At 42.5% G+C, this 18,815-nt stretch overlaps 1 protein-coding gene across 1 annotated transcript in view; it reads left to right on the forward strand.

Annotated features, from left to right (window-relative positions):
- The window catches only part of camta1a (calmodulin binding transcription activator 1a), a 529,164-nt gene that overhangs the window by 223,481 nt on the left and 286,868 nt on the right, over nucleotides 1-18,815 (forward strand). The window contains exon 4 of the mRNA XM_041800377.1: nucleotides 8,080-8,147. Coding sequence (XP_041656311.1) covers nucleotides 8,080-8,147 — 68 coding nt within the window. The remainder of the gene's footprint in view (nucleotides 1-8,079; nucleotides 8,148-18,815) is intronic.

Raw genomic sequence — 18,815 nt, forward strand, 5'->3', positions numbered from 1 at the left:
TGGATGATTTGTCTTGCTCTCCTCACCTCCTGAATGGTGAGAGACGGACAAACTGAAGGAGCATGGGAGGTGCGTAGATGGAGAAATATATCCTCAGTTGACTGAGGTATGTTTTAGGCATAATGTAAAGGCCTCTGAGGTGAAGATGTACATGTACGCTGAGTAACTTTGCAGAGTCTGATTCATGAAGATGGATTTTTTTCGTCCATGATGATGCACTTTTTTGATCGATCTGCTGGTGAAATAACAGGTTGGGTTGTGGAGGTTTGGTTTTTTTTTGAAAGATGGAGGAGAAAAATTGCACCTTCACAGTGGAGTAACAGAGTGGACACAGTGTGACTTCAACCCCTCCCTTCTGGCAAGGGAAACCCCACGCAGGTCCTAATGAGCCGGATGCTGGAGAGGGCATCTTTCTAACCCTGCACAGGGACTCATAGAGCGGCTCAGTCCTCTTTAATAGATGCCAAGTGCAGCTGTCGACAGCTCCGTAATCTATTGTTGCTTACTTTCACTCTCTCTTTCCCCCTCTTTTCCTTGACGTCAATCTTAGACGCAGCATCCCGCTCTGATCCGTGCTCAAATAAAGCCAAGCTACAGGTTAAAGCTTCCTACTTTTCCTCCAGCTTAAAAGAATAATACGGCCATATGAGATTACATACAGTGTGTGATACATTATTGCTAGTGCATTAAGAATTCATGAAGTATAAACAAAAAAAACCCCAAAATGATTCAGCAGAGGTGCTTTTGCTTGCAGAATTGAACCGAGGCGCTCTTTTTTTAATCACCCTACCTTCACACTTCTCCTCTTTTAAATGCATTTATCATTGTCAGGGGAGAAAAACGTAAAAGTTTCCGCCTCCTCTCTCCTTTTTGATTATCCTTCCCCTTTTCAATACCAACCTCCTTTCGTCTCCATCCCTTACTTCAGGGGCCAGTCTCTATCTCTTTTGTGTCTAATTGCATTTGAATTTTTTCCTGGTGTAATCTTGTGATAGCTCAGAGCTTCAGCAACCGCCTCCTCCTCCTCCTCCTCCTCTTCCTCTAACTCCCCCTCCCAAATCCCCACCAGTCCATTTGTGCCCGGCCCTGGGCAGGTTGGTTTCCTGGGCTGCCCTGGAGGAAATATCAGATGACCTGGCTCTCCACAGCAAAACCCAGGTCATCAGGGAGGGCTCCTCTCACCGTATCCCTCGCTTGCCCCCCTCCCCAACCCCTCCTTTTCATCCACTTCCTGCTTTCAAGTGCGGGGCAAGGTCAAAGCTTTGAGGCTGCGCTCCCCAGACTTCACCACAAGGCAGGCTGGAGGCGCTGTGCTTAGACTTTGTTCCATGTATTCTTTCGCATCTTCCTCCTCTCTCATATTCATTTCATTAGATTGAGCTTTTACTGCAATCAATACTGTTGCTAAAGTTAGATTTTCTAATACGGCGATTCATTAAGAGCCTTTTCATTAGTGTCACTATAACTGGAATAATACAGTAATGGACAAACATGCTGTAATCGTTGAATTCCTCTTTTTTTTTAGAAAAGAATGACTCAGTAATATTGTGTTTTTACATAATAATGAGCTTTAAAATCTAAGATTAAATCCTCAGACAATGATGTCAGTGTTGTTATCCAATATAGGCGTAGCACAGACAGGATTTCTGTCCTCCTCTGAGCTCTCTATGTCTCATTTTCTGTCATGTCAAAAGCACCGTGGATGCTGAAGGAGAGGCAAGACGTTATGGATGGTGTTTAGAGACAGGTGTCTGATGCGTCCTGAGATAATGCCAAAAGACTCCTATCTCTCCTTCTAATGGAACAGCGACAGTTGTTTCAAGTGATCAGGTCTGTCATCCAAATGCCGGAGCATTGGTCCTCTCAACGCCTCTCTTTCCCCCCATAAATCAAAGTTGCCAGTGAGGGAGAAAATCACAGGCAACGGCAAAACAATCTAGCCTCAGGTGATCCCGGGGTAGTGAATCTACTCTGGAATAACTCCATCAAACACTGGCATCATGTTTGACTGAATTTTGGGTGAGAATCTAATAAAAATGTTCTGATCAAGTCTCTAAACAGTCTCTCTGGAGATGGTCGGAATAATTTCCAGACAATCAAAATATGGGACGAGCCAAGTGTTTTTATTTTCCAGGAGTTTCCCTGCTCTTGCACCCGCCTTCCCTGGCGCAAGGAATTGAAAAGGGATGAATATGTTAGTGTCATCTCCAATTTCAAATAGGTAGACATTTCAAAAGCTGATTCTCTCTGGAGAAAATGTTGTACCTCTGGAGTGAAAATATCATTTGAAAGGCGAGACAGTAAAAGCCAGTCATCTCTGAATGAAAATTTTCTTACGGTGGCTTTCCTTTTCACCTCAGCAGTTATAGGAAAGAAAATGAGAGTGAGTGAGAGACGGATTGGAGGAGGCTATGAGAGAGAACACACGCTGATGAGTAGAAGAGTGACACCTCCTGAAGAGCATGTTAATAACGTGCCAGGCTTGGACAGGTAACCAGTAATCAGACTCCCTCTGATTGTGACAGGAAACACGACCACAAACACTCCCGGCCTCTCCATCTCCATCAGCCCCGGTGAAACTACCAGGCTGCTCCGTCGTGTTCTAGTGCGGCCCCCTTTTGCTAACAGTGTGTCGCAGCTTTTACAGAGACAAAAGAAACAAATGAGATGGCTGGGTTACAACAAACAGCTCCGGGTTGTTCTCTCCCCTGTAAAATGAAAGGGCCCTTTTCTTTTTTTTTCTATTTTTTTCCCCTGCAACCGCCGTGTCAATTAGAGGAGGTGTTGCTCATACTCATTCTCTGGTTCACTGCCAGCTTGAAGTGATTGTTATTTATTTAGATGCAGCTTGGAAAGGGAGTCTAAAGTGGCACAGCCCTTACAGGAAGAGTGCGTTTCAACTTTACCTGGAGATAAAAACCCCAGGAAGGATCGTGCCAACAGGGAGGCTGAGGCGTAAAGGAAGCAAGTACAAACAGCCCGGCACGAGGTGAATTCTGACCTGTGAAGTGGGGGTAAAGAAAGCCTCCTGAGTATTTCCCCAGCGACTCAGAACAGGCCAGAGGCACTGAGGTCAGCAGATAGAGTCCGGCGCTCATTGACAGCTGCCGCTTTGACTTTGATGCACCATCAGTGTTCAGCACAACGCCCCTAACCACCGCAAGCGTGTTTGCTCAACCTGAACGCACGCTAGCCTCTCATTATGCCGCCCATGCAAACTTTGTCTCTTTTGCAGCTGTTTAATGGCTGCACGTCTGTTTTTGTTTGTTTCCTCACCATAAGATTATTGCACCTTTATGGTTGGTCGGGGGGTTAGAATAATCCCTGGCATCTGTTCGAAGAGGGAGGGGTGCGCCGAGAGCCAGAGGTAGAGGCGTACTTGTATTTTTTATTTTATTTAAGTACGAGACCATGCGGCCCCCTATTTTATCTCCCGCCACTGAGGCTGAGGCTGTGGTTGGATTTTAAAGAGAGTGATGGAGGGGGCTGTGTGCTAACAGGCACAGAGGTCAGTGAAGGAGCTTCCCCCTGCAGTTTATCTTCCCCAAAATGAACACAGAATATCAGGGATTAATCTAATTGCAGCTTTGTTAGTCGAATTCACAAACAAATGATGTATGCAAAAAAGTAACTCACTCTGACCCTAGTTTGAGGTGCTATTTTTCATCTCCCTTCTTTGTTTTTTACTCATATCACTGAAGGAAAAGAGCACGCCTTACTCCTCTCCTCTTGATAGCCTTATTCCCTTCTCTATCTTTTTCTTAATTCAAGTCTCCATCTTGCCATGACTTCGCCGCCTCCGGTCATTATGGCAAGAGAACAGGAAGTTAATCAACGCAGTGTTATCTCCCACCCTGCACCTGGAGGCCAGGGTGCCAGTCATGCTACTCCCAAACCGCTCTTTTGGGATCCCTGCCAGCCTGGGAACCCCTCACAACCACCATGCCCTGCAGCTCTCCTATGGGCTATCGCCAGCGTGCTGTGACTCCCTGCCAGGTCGCACTCGTGACTCGTGGCCTTGACGAGCCAGCGGGAGCCTTCTCAATGTGTTTGGAGTGTGTCTGCATGCAAAGAGGAAATAAGGAAGGATGGAGGTTTCAGGAGGGGAAGAAAAAGAACTAAATTGTTTTTTGTGTTCCATTTGGGATGCAACATGTCTCATAGGGTGCTGTGTATTGTGGGATTTTTCCACCACTTTTCCAGCTTGTCTGCAGTGTGAAACATGCAGAGGCAGAATGATGGGTCAAAGACGTTCCAGTCCATGTGTCATCAGAGGAAAAGTAACAGCAGCGTGATGGATGGGACAATGCTGTGCATGTCTTAGCATGTAAAGCTTTGCTTTGTATTTAAGTAACATGCTCTCTGCTTTCAAAACATAACCTACCACAATGTAAAATTGCAGTCCAGGACAGTAATATGCTGCTGTGTTCAAAGACATGATGACAGTGAAAGAAGTTATGTTGCTGTTACGAGAACTGTGATTTTTATAGGTTGTATTTATCTATTTCCTTTTGCAGAGGAAACTTTTATTTTTGGAAATGTTTACCATAAAATCTTAGCTGCACTTTCCATCCCTCCATCCATCCATCCATCCATCCATCCATCCATCTATCCATCCATCCATCCGTCTTCTTCTGCTTATTTGGGGTCAGTTCGCAGTGGCAGCATGCGAAGTAAGTCAACCCAGCTATATTTCCTAGTTCCTCCTGGGGGATTCTGAGCTACTGTCTGACCAGATGGGATATATAATCCCTCCATCTTATTCTGGGCCTACCCAGGGTCTCTTCCCAGTTGGACGTGCCTGGAATACCGCCACAGGCATCCAGGAGGCATCCTGATCAGATGCCTGAACCACCTCAACTGACTCCTTTTGACGTGAAGGAGCAGCAGATCTACTTAGAGATCCTTCCTGGTGTCCGAGCTCCTCACCGTATCTCTAAGGCTGAGCCCAGACACCCTCCTAAGGACACTCATTTTGACTGCTTGAACCCGCAATCCTATTCTTTTGGTTGTTACCCAGATTAATGACCATAGGAGAGGGTTGGGACATAGATTGACTGGTAAATTGAACACTTTGCCTTTAGGCTCAGCTCCCTCTTCACCATGATGGTATGGTACAAAACTGCTGATGCTTCACCAATCTGCCTGTCAATCTTATAGTCCATTCTACCCTCACTCGTGAACGTGACCCCAAAATATTTGAACTCCCTCACTTGGGGCAAAAACTCCCTCCCCACCTTTTCATACATATATACATATTTTTTCTTTATAAAGTTGACTGTGGCTTACACGTTGATGCAACTGGTGTATCATCTACAAGAGAACAGCTCAGACCAGACTGCCAAGGATTGGCACCACTTTTTAACCGCTTTTCTCTCTCATTAGATCATATCTGCACATTCAAATAAAACGGGGAGTATATGGTTAAATAAATAGATCTCACCCCAGTGTAAAAGCCAGTGGTTAGATTGGCATGTATATAAGTAAAATTATGATTAAACACTAAACAGTTTATACAGTGGTCTCTCTTAGGGTTTTATCAATGAAAGGCTTGAATGAATGTTGATTTTTTGCAATAATTCTCTCCAATACAAGTAAGGCAGGCTCTAAGAAAAATGTTTGGGAACCACTGATACAAGCCATTCTTTTCCAGCTAGTAGCCTGAGGTGGCCAAAGCCAGCACCATTAAAATGAGGCATCCCACAAGCTTTGAATGGCTGTTCCTCCAATTCAAAATAGAATAAAAGTTTGCAAAGAGCTTTAATGTAGCACCTTTTTTTTTTGCAATTTTCATCGTGGTCTTTGGAGATTTGTTCTTTACAGGGTGACTGTGGTTCAGTTGTAGAGTCCGTTGTCTCTCAACTGTAAGGTCAGGGTTTCGATCCCCAGCAGTGAATGGGTGTAGATGGCTAATTATGACCTGAGGTGTACATGAGTAGTCCTGTGACTGCAGAAGAGAGGGATAAGAAGCCAGTAGGTCTCATAGCCCAACATGTCTTCTCATAGTTTCTGCATGTAACTTTTGTTTTTTGTGTTCTGTTGTGCCTGATTCTTTTTCAGTTAGCTGGCATCAGGCAAAAACCTCAAATCTCCAAAAATTACCACTTTTCACAGAATGAAAAAACCTTGGTTTTTTTTCAGTTAATTTAACACTGTGAATGGTCATTGTCAGCATTTTGGACTCTTTTTATTGCTTTAAAATTCTTTGTTTTTTAAAATGACTGCTGATTTATGAAAGAAAATGAAACTAATGAGAAATTGAGTTACACTGTTTTGGCCTGACAACAGCAATTTGTACTTTAATAGCAGTTTGCAAACATCCATTCATCCATCCATCCATTCATCCATCTGTGCATGCATCCAGTGTCTTCTACTTATCCAGGGCTGGGTCACCGTGGCAGCAGGTTAAGCAAGTCTTTCCTGTCCCTGGTGACATTTTCCAGCTCCTCCTGGGAGATTCCAAGGCTTTCCCAGGCCATGTGGAATGTATAATTCCTCCAGCAAATTCTAGGTGTGCCCCAAGGTCTCCCCCCAGTAGGATCTACTCGGAAGGTTTCCATAGGGAGGTGGCCAGGAGGCATCCTGATCAGATGCCTCCTTTCCATGCACAGGAGCACTGGCACAACTCTGGACATTCAGGCACCTGACCCTATCTCTGCCCAGCTCCCCTCCTCAGGAGTCTCCTTTTAACTGCTTGTATCTCATTCTCTTGGTTTTTACCCAGAGCTCATGGCCATAGGTGAGGGCTATGTGATGATGTGCATGGAACCATGGAGTCACAAAAACTGATACCATTGTGATACCATACCATACCATACATTGTCCCCTTAAGGAAATCTGTCTTGGACTCCAAGTGCTGCACCTTGAGCTCCCATATAACAACACATAAGTAATAAATGGAACAGTAGCACCAATAATCTACATGCACAGAGTTGCACATATCAAAAACAGATCCAACTACACAACTCACACATATTGCACATTTACACCCTGACAGCACACTAATCTGTGCTATTCAAGTATTCTGGTTGCGCAGACCCATTGCGTGACATTGTTGCCCCATGTGGCCGTGCAGAGAAACAACATAACCCCCCAGAGGAGAATGTTTTCCTCCTCAAGCCTCGCAAACCAAACCAGACAATATTTGAACAACATATTCTAACATAAAGGTTTGTTGACACTTCAACGAGAGGAGAGAAGCACATCCTTAAAAAAGTGAAAACATATTTTTGTGGAAGATGACACCAGGTCTGTGTCTAGCTCTCGTCTGGCTCTCTCTAACAGTCTGAGAAGCTGACAAATGTTCTTGCTGAAGAGTGAATTGCTGCCTGTCGTTGTTAATCATTAGGTTGTCTACCAGCATCCAAAGTGCTTTTATTTCTGCCCATTAGTTTGGTGAGAAAATGGCCGGGTAGGGTCTGGCGTGTTCCCCTCTTACACTCAGACAGAAGCAGTAGGCAGGGCGAGCATGGGAAATATGAAAGTGTTTGGAGTATCTCTATTTCTGCGAGTGACAGTTTGTGTCTATACTTTATCTCTGTACACAACTCACTCCCAAGGAGCTCTTGTGTTTTTTTTTTCTCGGGACACCGAACACATGCATGTCAATATTGTGAGACTGGCGTGTAATTATTATTCAAAGGTTAAAGAGTGGATTGATCCAAAGAGGAGTGTCAAGGGCAGATCAAAGGGATTTGGGGGAGGATCGGACCAAAAATGTTAAAAGCCGCTCGCTCTCAAACACAGAGATGTCAATCTTCCTGAGAGCACCTTGATGTCCTCAGAGGAGAAACTTGATCAAAGCATTCGTAACAAAGATGGTCTCGGAAGATGATCTGACCTCAGCTGCATTCTACTTCTGTCTTTCACTTTACTTCTTTTTTTTTATACCAGTCTCCATTTACCTGCCTGAGCTCCCCGGCACGGCCCCTGTCTCCGTCTTTCCTGTGTTTGTGCTGCTGGTTAGACTGTCTGAATATCAATGAAGCAGTCTCAGCGATGTATTACAAACACAAGAGAACAGTGATTAAAGATGACATATCTAAGCCTCACTCCCTTCCTCTCTTCTCTTTTTCACAGGAGATCGCAGCTTACTTGATAACATTTGAAAAGCATGAAGAATGGCTAACGACATCCCCTAAAACAAGGTAAGAAAATTACACTCCTGCCCTCTTCTAAGGCATAAGTTAAGATTCATAGCCATTAAATTATTATACTCAGGGATCTTTTAGTTTTACATAGTTTTTCTTCAACCCCACTTCCCTTCCTCAGAGCTTGCAGCCTCCTTCTGCTTCAGCAAAGGATGTTAAATATTACAGGCTGCTGATGGCTACCCAGAAAAGTTTGCAGATAAATGATAAATATTAATATTGACTAATAATTGCCTTTTAGCAAGCCAATTAACATAACATGCGCTTGTGCTGTGTCTGTTTTGAATGGTATGTTAATTTGTTCCTGTTTGTCTGCACACTCACCACTCCACTAATAACTCTGCTGAAGCTGGGGGTGTTTGTCTGGGTCAGATGTTACACCCACATGTGGAACCAAATGCCGAGAGCTACTGTAATATTAGAAATAGAATAAGGCTGCCAGCGTTGCAGTTAATTCCTGGTGTTCATGCGTACACATGTGGAGCCAATTTGCAAACAAAAGGGCACCATTTCCTTGGTGTTACAACTTAGAATAACACGGTAAATTCAGCATCAGCAAACAAATAAGTTTACAGAAGCACTGGCTGTGATTTAATTGTTATCTGGCATCAAATTAGTCATAAAGTGTGTACAGTGCTGGGAAAAAGTATGTGCCCCCTTCATGGTTTCTTATTTTTACATATGTGTCACCCTTAAATGTTTCAGGTCATCAAACAAATTTTGATATTGGACAAAGATTACCAGAGTAAATCCAAAATCCAGGTTTTAAAGAAGAAAATGCTTTCCAAACCTACCTGGCCCTATGTGAAAAAGTAATTGCCCCCATACTTAATATCTTCTTATGCCACCCTTGGCAGCAACAGCTACAAGCATGCTTTGCAAGAACTGGCAATGAGCCTTTTGCATCACTCAGATGGTATTTGGGCCCACTCTTCTTTGCAGAATTGTTTTTATTCTGCAAAGAACTGGAGGGATTTTGAGCGTGAACAGCCTGTTTAAGGGCATTCCACAATATCTCAATCTGATCTAAGTTGGGACTCTGGCTAGGCCACTCAAAAAACTTGGCTTTGTGTTTTTTAAGCCATTCAGAGGTGGACTTGCTGGTGTTTTTGAATCATAGTCATGCTAGATAAGCCAATCAGTTGAGCTTGAGATCATGAACCTACATGCAAGGTTCAAAGCCCTTTCAAATAAAACGTGTTAGAGTTGAGCCTCATACATGGTCATTTTGTAATAACAATTGGGGTTTAAGGCTCTTTTTTAACAAATAAATGCAACTGATGACTCATGATTGACATTAAGGTACAATATCAAAACTCTTAACTGCAATTCACAAAATGTAAATGTAGATCCACACCCTTTCTAAACATACTGAAAAATGATTACTTCCTAATAAGAGGGTTAAACTGAACTCTGCATGGGTTTGTTGTTCTCAGCTCTGTGTTTACATTGATGTTATGGTGCTTTCCCCTCAGCTTGTTTATGCTTCACACAGAAGCTCAATCACGTTTCATACATGTTTTGTTTCCCATGAGCCCCTACCTAACAGCCTTACACACTCAGTACAAGTTAGCTTAAAGTACACGTTGTTAGTGTGTTTAGACACATTGTCCTGCCTGATAACCCAAGTGCACTTGAGCTTAACGTCTCAAAATTAATGGCCAGATCTTCTCCTTCAAGATTTTCTGGTAGAGAGCAGAATTCTTGGTTGCATCAATTATGGCAGGTCAACTAGATCTTGGAGAAGCAAAGGAGCCTCAGACCATCACACTACCGCCGCCTTGTGTGACTTTTAGTATGATGTTCTTTTCAGGAAATCTGTGTTAGCATTACACCAGATGTTATGGGACACGTATCTTCCAAAAAGTTCCACTTTTGTGTCATCAGTCCACAGAATATTTTCCCAAAAGTCTTGGAGATCATCAAGATTTTTTCTTTGGCAAATGTGAGATGAGTTTTGGGTTTCTTTTGGGTCACCAGTGGTTTTTGCAAGTGGAGCTCTCCCATGGATGCCATTTTTGCCCAGTCTCTTTCTTATTGTTGAATGATGAACACTGACCTTAACTGAGTCAAGTGAGTTCTGCAGGTCTGTAGATGTTGTTCTGGGTTCTTTTGTGACCTCCTAAATGAGTCGTTAATGCACGCTTGGAGTAGTTTTGGAAGGCTGGCTAGTCCTGGGAAGGTTCACCGCTATTTTGAGTTTTCCCCATTTGTGGATAACGGCTCTCACCACAGTTGGCTCGAGTCCCAAGGTCTTTGAAATGGTTTTGTTACCCTCAGTGACTTTGTTTCTTATCTGGTCTTGAATTTCTTTAGATCGTGAATGTTTGTTCCTTTTCCCCACTTCACTTTGTCAGACAGGTGCTATTTAAGAGATTCCTTGATTCAACAGGTCTGGCAGTAATCAGGCTGGGTTGTGACTGGTGAAATTGGACTCAGCCTTCCAAAAATGGGGTTATCACAGTAAATTGATGATATTACGCGGGGGCCTATTACTTTTTCACATAGGGCCAGGTAGGTTTAGATGTCTTTTATCCCTTTATAAAGGAAACCATCATTTAAAACTGCTTTTTGTGTTTACTCTAGGTTATGTCTGTCTAATATTAAGTTTGTCTGATGATCTGAAACCAAACTTTTTCACAGCACTGTAGCTTTGTGATACCATGTTAGACAGTGGTGAAATCTTTTGTTTTATTAAAACAAAATGTCATCTTTTTAAAAGAAATCTTTCCCCCTTTTGGATTACCTCTAATTAACTTCTATCATTTAAAACTGCATCAACAAATGCAAGCTGTTTTTAAATTGTCCCCTTTACTTAAGTTCACATGTCTATACATTCAGTATGTCAAAACCTTTCCTTTCTATTTTGTTCCTGGACTGCTAATGCATGCACTGTAGCTCTTCTCATCCATGTGTGAAAGGACCCTATGCTCACTGACAAAGAAACCATTCCCCATGTCCCCCTCCCTAGCCCATCTCTCTTTCACTGCCTTGGAGGGACATTGATAATAGTTCTGCATAAAGACACTGCCAATTAGAAACCCCTCCTTGGTGTAATTATGGAGCACGAGCCAAAAGAGCACAGAGCTCACCTGTTTTTATCAAGGATGTCACTTCTCTTTTAGCCTGAAACTAAACAAAAATTAACCAGTGTCAGGAACACTTCAGCCATGGCTAGCATGGTTGATGAAAGACTCACCTGTATGGCTCTCTCCAGCATAGGCGCTGCGTTCTGGTATGACAAGGCTTCCTCAAAATATAGATTTTTCTAGTAGGCTAGAATCTCTGGTTTCAGTCATCAGCTGGCTTTTCATACTTTATATCCCATCACATATCTCAGACAGCTTATCAGTGGCTTTGTGGATTATAAGTGAAGCAAACACTTGTTTAAAAATTGGCACCACGTCTCACAAAAGGCCTCATGGTCTTCTCAAATCATAGGAAGAAACTTTGTGATTCTCAAAACTATTGGTAGCTTATTGCAAAGGTATTAGCTTAGCTTGATGAGATCAATGCAGATTTCCTGTTGTAGAGTTGTTAGAAGTTTTTTTCAGAGGGCCATCTGTTGATTCAGTTACACAGTCAAACTGAGTTTATTACTGTAATGAGTTGGAAGTCATCCTGTATTAATTCAAGTCTTGCAGAGGTATACCTTGCTTCTTTTTTCCTAGTCTAATAGCTATTATTTCCAACAAATAGTGGATTAGTCATTGGATATTTGTGATACAAGTCCAGCTATGATATTTTTGATTTGGAGTGAATCTTGAATCAGAATCAACAACAGCTTTACTGGCCAAGCATGCTTACACAAACAGGGAATTGACTCCGGTTAGCTTTGCTTTCAATGAACAGGAAAAAAACATTAAGTATATAAATAAAAACTGAGAAATAATTTGAATTTTAAATTTAAATCTGAACAAGCTTGAATTAGATATTTGAACTGATTTATACAAGCCAATGTGTGTTATTTGTGTGGTTGCAAGGGCCCCAAGGGAGCTGAATAAACATGATCAAGTAGGATAAGATATGCATGTGCTGTTGTGGCAGATTTATGAGGTAGATAAGAGTTTATATTTGAATAGTGCAAAGGTGCATATCAGGTGAGGCATTATTCTACAGTGATTTCTCTAACAACACTGAAGTTAAAGTAAGTCTAATGCCAAGTGTCAGATGGAGCAGTGTAAAGCACATCAACACTGGACTGTGGAGCAGTGGAAACGTGTTCTGCTCTGTGTTCTGTTTTGGCAAGTCTTGTTTTTGGCAAATGCTGAGAGAGCATTACCTGCCTGACTGCACTGAGCCAACGCTGACTTTTGGTGAAGGAGGAATAATGGTAAGGGGCTGTTTTTCAGGGTTTGGGCTAGCCCCTTATCTTCAGTGAAGGCCAGCTTTAATGCTTCAGGCATTTTGGACGATTTTATGCTTCCAGCTTTGTGGCAACAGTTTAGGGAAGGCCCTTTTCTATTCAAGATGACTGTACCCCTGTGTACAAAGCAAGGACTATAAAAAGGGTTGGGTATCATCTGGGTTTTTTCTGATGCACTATTTCAATAACTTTTGTACGGTGCTGGTGCCTAAACAGTTCCCAAATCAATGCTTTTGAGAGGAAATTCAAGGGTGTTGATTTACAGAAATGTCTTTACAAGATGCCAGTTGAACGTGGGATAAGGCAATGTAACTTAACACAAAAATGGCGGGGTGGCTGGGTATGCAAATGAAGTATCCATATCTATGTTGTAATTTGGTCTGGTAGCTATCAAATATGCTGGTATGGGCACCGTGTCGGCACTGAATTTCGATACTCATCCTTAACTGTATAGACGTGGTTTGATGAGTTCAGTGAAGAAGAACTTGACTGGCCAGCACAGAGCCCTGACCTCAACCTCATCAAGCACCTTTGGGATGAACTGTAACAAAGATTGTGAGTCAGGCCTCCTTGTCCAACATCAGCGCCTGACCTCATAAATGCTCTCCACAATGACTGGCCACAGATTCCTACAAAACACTCTAAAAAACTTTGTGGAAAGCCTTCTAGAAGAGTGGAAGCTGTTATAGCTGCAAAAAAGGGCCAACGCCATATTTAAGTACATGTATTTGAATACAGTGTCACTACAGTCCCTGTTGGTGTAATGGTCAGGTGGCCAAATACTTTTGTTTGTATAGTGTATTTTTGTATTTAAAAAGACAGCACAGATGCCTGTGGGATGATGTTTTACTTTTTCTGATGCTCTGTGACTGTTAAGAGTTTATCAGACTGACAAATGGATTGTGTGAGTAATCATGTAAATATGCGACAATACAGGGAAATATAAAACTGCTGTCATAACCATTTAAAACCCTTTTCCACAGAGTATTCATGAAGACAACTGCCTTCTTATCTCTATTCTAATGGAAACAGAGTTATCCTTATTGTTTCTAAATGTGTTGGAAAAACTGAAATCAGATTACATATTATTCAAATCAAGTACATCTTGTCCATGTCCTGCTTTCCTTCTCTGAACTGCAGTTGGGAATTGTGTTAGTGTAGGGTGATTTGTTAGGCATTAGCCTTTCATTAGCAAAGAATGGCTGACAGAAACAGAAGAAATATTGCATTAAACAGGATGTCTTACTGCTCTTTTCAGAGCCCCTATACCTGAACATGATCTTGTCCTGGAATAGTTCTATGTGGATGACGTCACACTGCAGCGGAGAACAGATGGGGGGCAAGAAGTGATTTCTGCATAGAGAAACAAGACCTAAAGGCCATGTTTTCTGTGAATTATTATTATGCCAAGCATTCAAAATGCAAAATGGAAATACATTCTTAAGCTACTTTTTGTGTCCCAAAAGGAATATTCAGGAAAAATGAAACAAACAGCAGTTTAAAATAGTTTTGCCTTGGTTTAACAAATTAAACTCTACTCTTGTCCATCTTTCCTTAGCTGATGTCTATCCAGTCTTGCTTTTTGTGATGGGAAATCCATATCTTTCAAGAGATCCAGATCATTTGGCTCAGTTTAGTGGAGCTGGTTGTTTGGCTCCCAAACAACTTATTTTTTTGTAACTGTTTGGCTTTTTAAATGTGGGTTAAATAACAACAAAGGATGGAGGAAAGAAAACTGTCACTGAAATGAAAGCTACCTACCGTGGCGCACATTAAAGAGCCATTTTGTAAAACAGGCTCATTTGTGAATTGTATATCATTACTCGACCGCAAGGTTTGTTCAGTTGATAGTACATCACTGTTTCAATTGAAAGCATGTTTGTGATAAAATTAGGATTTCTTGAGGGGCTCAGCTAGCCTCTCAGCGCAACAGCCTGGTCTGGCCTTTAGATGTTGTCCTGGGTCCTTTTGTGACCTCCTGAAGGAGTCTTTGATGCCCTTGGAGTAGGTTTGGTAGACCGCCCACTTCTGGGAAGGTCCATTACCATTCCAAATTTTCTCCGTTTGTGGATAATGGCTCTAGATGTTGTTCTTGTTTTTTTCTGAGCTCCTGGATTAGCTGTCAGTGCGCTCTTGGAGTAATTTGGTGGGCCAGACACTCCCGGGAAGCCATTCAGTTGATAGTACATCACTGTTTAATTAAAAGCATGTTTGTGATGAAATTAGGATTTTTTGATATGGGGCTCAGCTAGGCAAAGGTGCAGGGATCATGCTAAATGCATATGGATTTTTTTGATGATAAGTGCAATGTAGAGATTCATTTAGAGTTGTTAAATACAAACTTTCCTCCATTCCTACTCATTCCTTACTACTGCCCCCCACTGCCTGACGCCCAGCGGACGTCCTGGATCACGTGATTGCAGTACATGGACTGCTGCTCTCCTGTAAGAGGTTCAGAGTTCCTCATTGTAGACTGAGCAAGTCTACATTTTTTTGCCCTGTATCTGTGAAGCTCTTGAACAGTAGCAAACAAGGCAGGATTTGCCCTGGGCTGTGATTTAGTTTTGCAATTTGTGCTGGTACTTTAAGAATGTAAAGCTATTTGAATTCTAGATTTTCTTTGGAATTATTTCTTAATACTCAGAGCCCTAGACAAATTTCTCACATCCACCCAAACACTAGACATTTGGTCAGCTTAGATTTGTTTCATTTACAGGGTTTGGTTGACTATTAGTGCAGCTTATGTGAATGGATTTAAAGGTAGAATTTTGGCTGTATTCAGGTCATCACAGCCTGAAAACCATGCTTTTTCAAGCTTTGATATATTTTAGACCATGTGACTTTGCAGCCAAATGGTCCTCAGGATGCTCATGTTGACAGTCTGACACTATTTCCTCTCTGTTATTCAGTGGTCTCAGCTGCCAGTGTGCTCAAGGATTTCAACCCCATGCCATGTCACAGTGCAGGTGCTGATATCTCAGCAAAAAGTGTCACAAGGGAGCAGCCCCTGGTGTACACCTGCAGTTCAAGTGACAACACAACAACACAGTCCATGTTCAGAGGAGTCATCCCTGCAGGACAAGCTGTGTGTGTTCACTGTATGTGTTTTTCTGGACAGGGGGAGAGACTGTGAAGTGTTTGTATTTTCCCAGATGTCAGTGAAAGGGTAGAGCTCTGTGATGGATGTTAGGGCCAGGAAAGGTTGTGGGGGAGTGAAAGGGTGCGCCATATATGTGTGATTGATGGCAGCTGATTGATGGTTGGCCTCTGTATGAAAGGCTCTCTGCTCAAGGTCATGGGTGAGAGGCCAAGCTAGGGACACCTGTGGTTAAGTGCTGCCTTATCATTTGTCATCTCACATCTTCTACTTCCTTTGGACAGGTCTGTGTGCATCTGATTGTGGGTGTGGGCTGTCTGCATGTCTGCGTGTGGGTTGACCCCTGTGGGGGAATAGGCTAAGTAGGCTAATTCTGCCCCTGCCAGCGCCTGCAGACAGGGTCAGCGGGGCATGATGGGAGGCAGAGATAAGCAGCAGGGTCATAGATGCGGATGCACCGCGCTGCATGGCTGAACCGTATGCATGTAGCCGCTCTGACACATGCAGGTCGTAAACATGGGAGTGGGCCACAGCAAGAGCACAAGGAGCTGACGCTAGCTGTTTGACCAAGGTGACACGCGACGCAGGACATGCCCTGAATAGAGATGGCATCCTGTCAACACAAGGGAGATGAGATGAAGTGGACCAATTACATGCATGCGCAGATGTATTTTATGATGCCGTGCTGCTGCTGCACATCATCCAGGCTCATACAGTTAAAATACAGCCAGTCTTATCTTTTGTTTTGGTCTGTTTCTGTTTGTTTATCATTTCAAAATCTGCACCGTGCCAGGGGGAGAGTGTTGGTATGCTGAGTGATTGATGTGCCTAGCTCTAGTAATACACATTCCCTTTCAGATAGGAAGTGCAACAGTGCTTAAAATCAATACCAGTGTTCTCCCACTGACTGCTTGAACAGCACTACAGCTAATTCAGGCCGCACCTGTCAGAGCCGGGGAAATCTTTCCCTGCTCGGGCCTTACACTTTAATTTACACCCACAGCCTTGCTGGCTTCCATTTCCATTAAAGGGAGAGCCTGGCATTATGGCTTTAATGAAGGCCGCGGCCAGGCTGTGATTTAAGATGGCCGTTACCCCGCACCTTCACTCCACAGGAGGGAACACACTTAAAGGGACAATTAGGATTTTCCTCTCCTGCATCCTCCCAGATAGCCATTCTTTCCTTTTGGCTTTTTAAAGATGTGTCTGTGTTGCTTCAGCTGATGGAATCTGAAGGTGCCTGTGGGGAAGAGAGAGAAAAAAAGAAAACAGGGGGAGGGCACAGAGGCACAGAGGTTCAAAATGTAGACAATAACATTTGATTTGACCTCATCATGGGCGTTACAGTGCGCTCCTGTGGAGAGAAGACATTCACTGTCCATCATAAATGACACAAATGTCTCCTTGAGGGGCTTTTTCAGAGGTGTTTGTATGCTGACAGATGGAGAAACTATTGACTAGAGGGTGTCACAGATTGGTCAGCCCAAAGAGCTAATGGACACCTGTGTGTCGTATAGAGATAGCTCGTTATCCTGAATATCCCCTAAATGGCACATGGTTTCATGAGTGGAGCAGTTGCACATTAGAGCGTCTTTACTCCTCTGTTTGTTTTATAGGACTGGTTAACTGCAGCATGTAGAGAGAGTCTACACTGTAAGACACTACAGTAATAGGTGGTTAAAAAACTCAGTTGTGATTACTTAAAACTCCAAACCAGCTATTTTAACTCAATTTTTCTGAACTGATAGAAGTTTCACAGCAAAAAAATAGGTGTTGAATTCTCGGTGTTAAACATTTAAGAGTTAATTTTACTCCCAAAGTGTAATTCTAACTCCATTCTGAGTAAAATACCCTGCGGTGTAAGAGTAAGTTGACAGTGTTGATCCATTCAGGGTTAATCCAACTCTTTAAAGAGCCAAGTGATCTAAGATCTGCCAACTGTCATTTCAAGTCTGGGGGACAAAGTTTTCTCATAATGCCCTTGGACAGAGTATTTAGATGTGTTTTTAGGTCAATGAATGTGTTTAGATCATGGGTCATCAACTACATTTGTAACAGGGCCAGTTTTTACTTGGTAGACACCAAAAGGGCTGGACTTATGTAACTAAACTTGACAAAATATTTTTGCCCCATTAAACATATAATTCTTTTTTTCCCTTCAAAGTTGTAAATCACCTTTTGTCTTTGGCAGTGAGATCAGTGCCAGTGGCCTAAACTGCAGCTGCCACTAGGGGGCGATTGTAATATTTTGGCTATATATTCCTGGGGCTGGCATGTTGTCATCACTGTGTTTGATGCTAAACCCAGTGTTGTGATTAGTGGGGAAAACGGTCAGGGAACCAGTCTACTGTGGTGGTTTTGTGGCTGGAATACTGAACTCTCAGAGTGCCTGAATTGGAAAGTTAACATGGAAAGCGGCTGCTTTAATCAAGACTAAATTCATAAGTATGTCTTATCCTACATTATATTCACTTATAATGACTGATGGGTGGATTTCGGCAAGATGGATCAAACATTACGCCAGCATTTAAAGCCTATTGGGATTTTTTAAAAATACCATACCCAAATACCACAACATATTTTTCCTCTGCACATTTACTGATTTTAGAAATCTTCTGGGGGCCAGATAGGAAGCCAGTTGATGATCACTGATTTAGATGTTTCCTGTTGTACAGTGATTAATGCTGATTAATGGGATGGAGGATTATTGTTGTTTTGGATGTTGACCACCTCTGCACCATGATGGTGTGCTTCCTTTTAAGTCAAGTTGTAGTCTAATTCTGAATCTGACTTTTGCAAGCATTGTGCTGTCAATTATTAACATAAAAACATCATAAATACTTGAAATTTACATCCAAATTGAAAAGTAATAGCATGATACTGTGTTAAAACTACACCTTTACGTGTTAAAAAACAACACTGAGTGTCGAAAAGACAAGAATTTAAATATGAATATTTTTTAAAGTGTTGATTTAACTCAGGACCACTGAGAGTTATATGAACTTCTATATGGGAGTTGAATTAACACTGATGATTTGACCTCCCTTAATCTGCATAGTTTTCCCACAATGCCTGTGGGCAATAAACCCTTTTGCACCACAAGTGAAGTTACCAACTCAGTTAAGCAGGTCCTGCTTAAGGTGGGAAATATTTATGTTGGATGGATGGCATGCTGAACTCAACGAGGCGGTATTGGTTCAGT

Source organism: Cheilinus undulatus, linkage group 11 (genome assembly GCF_018320785.1).
Source record: "Cheilinus undulatus linkage group 11, ASM1832078v1, whole genome shotgun sequence".
Lineage (NCBI taxonomy): Eukaryota > Metazoa > Chordata > Actinopteri > Labriformes > Labridae > Cheilinus > Cheilinus undulatus.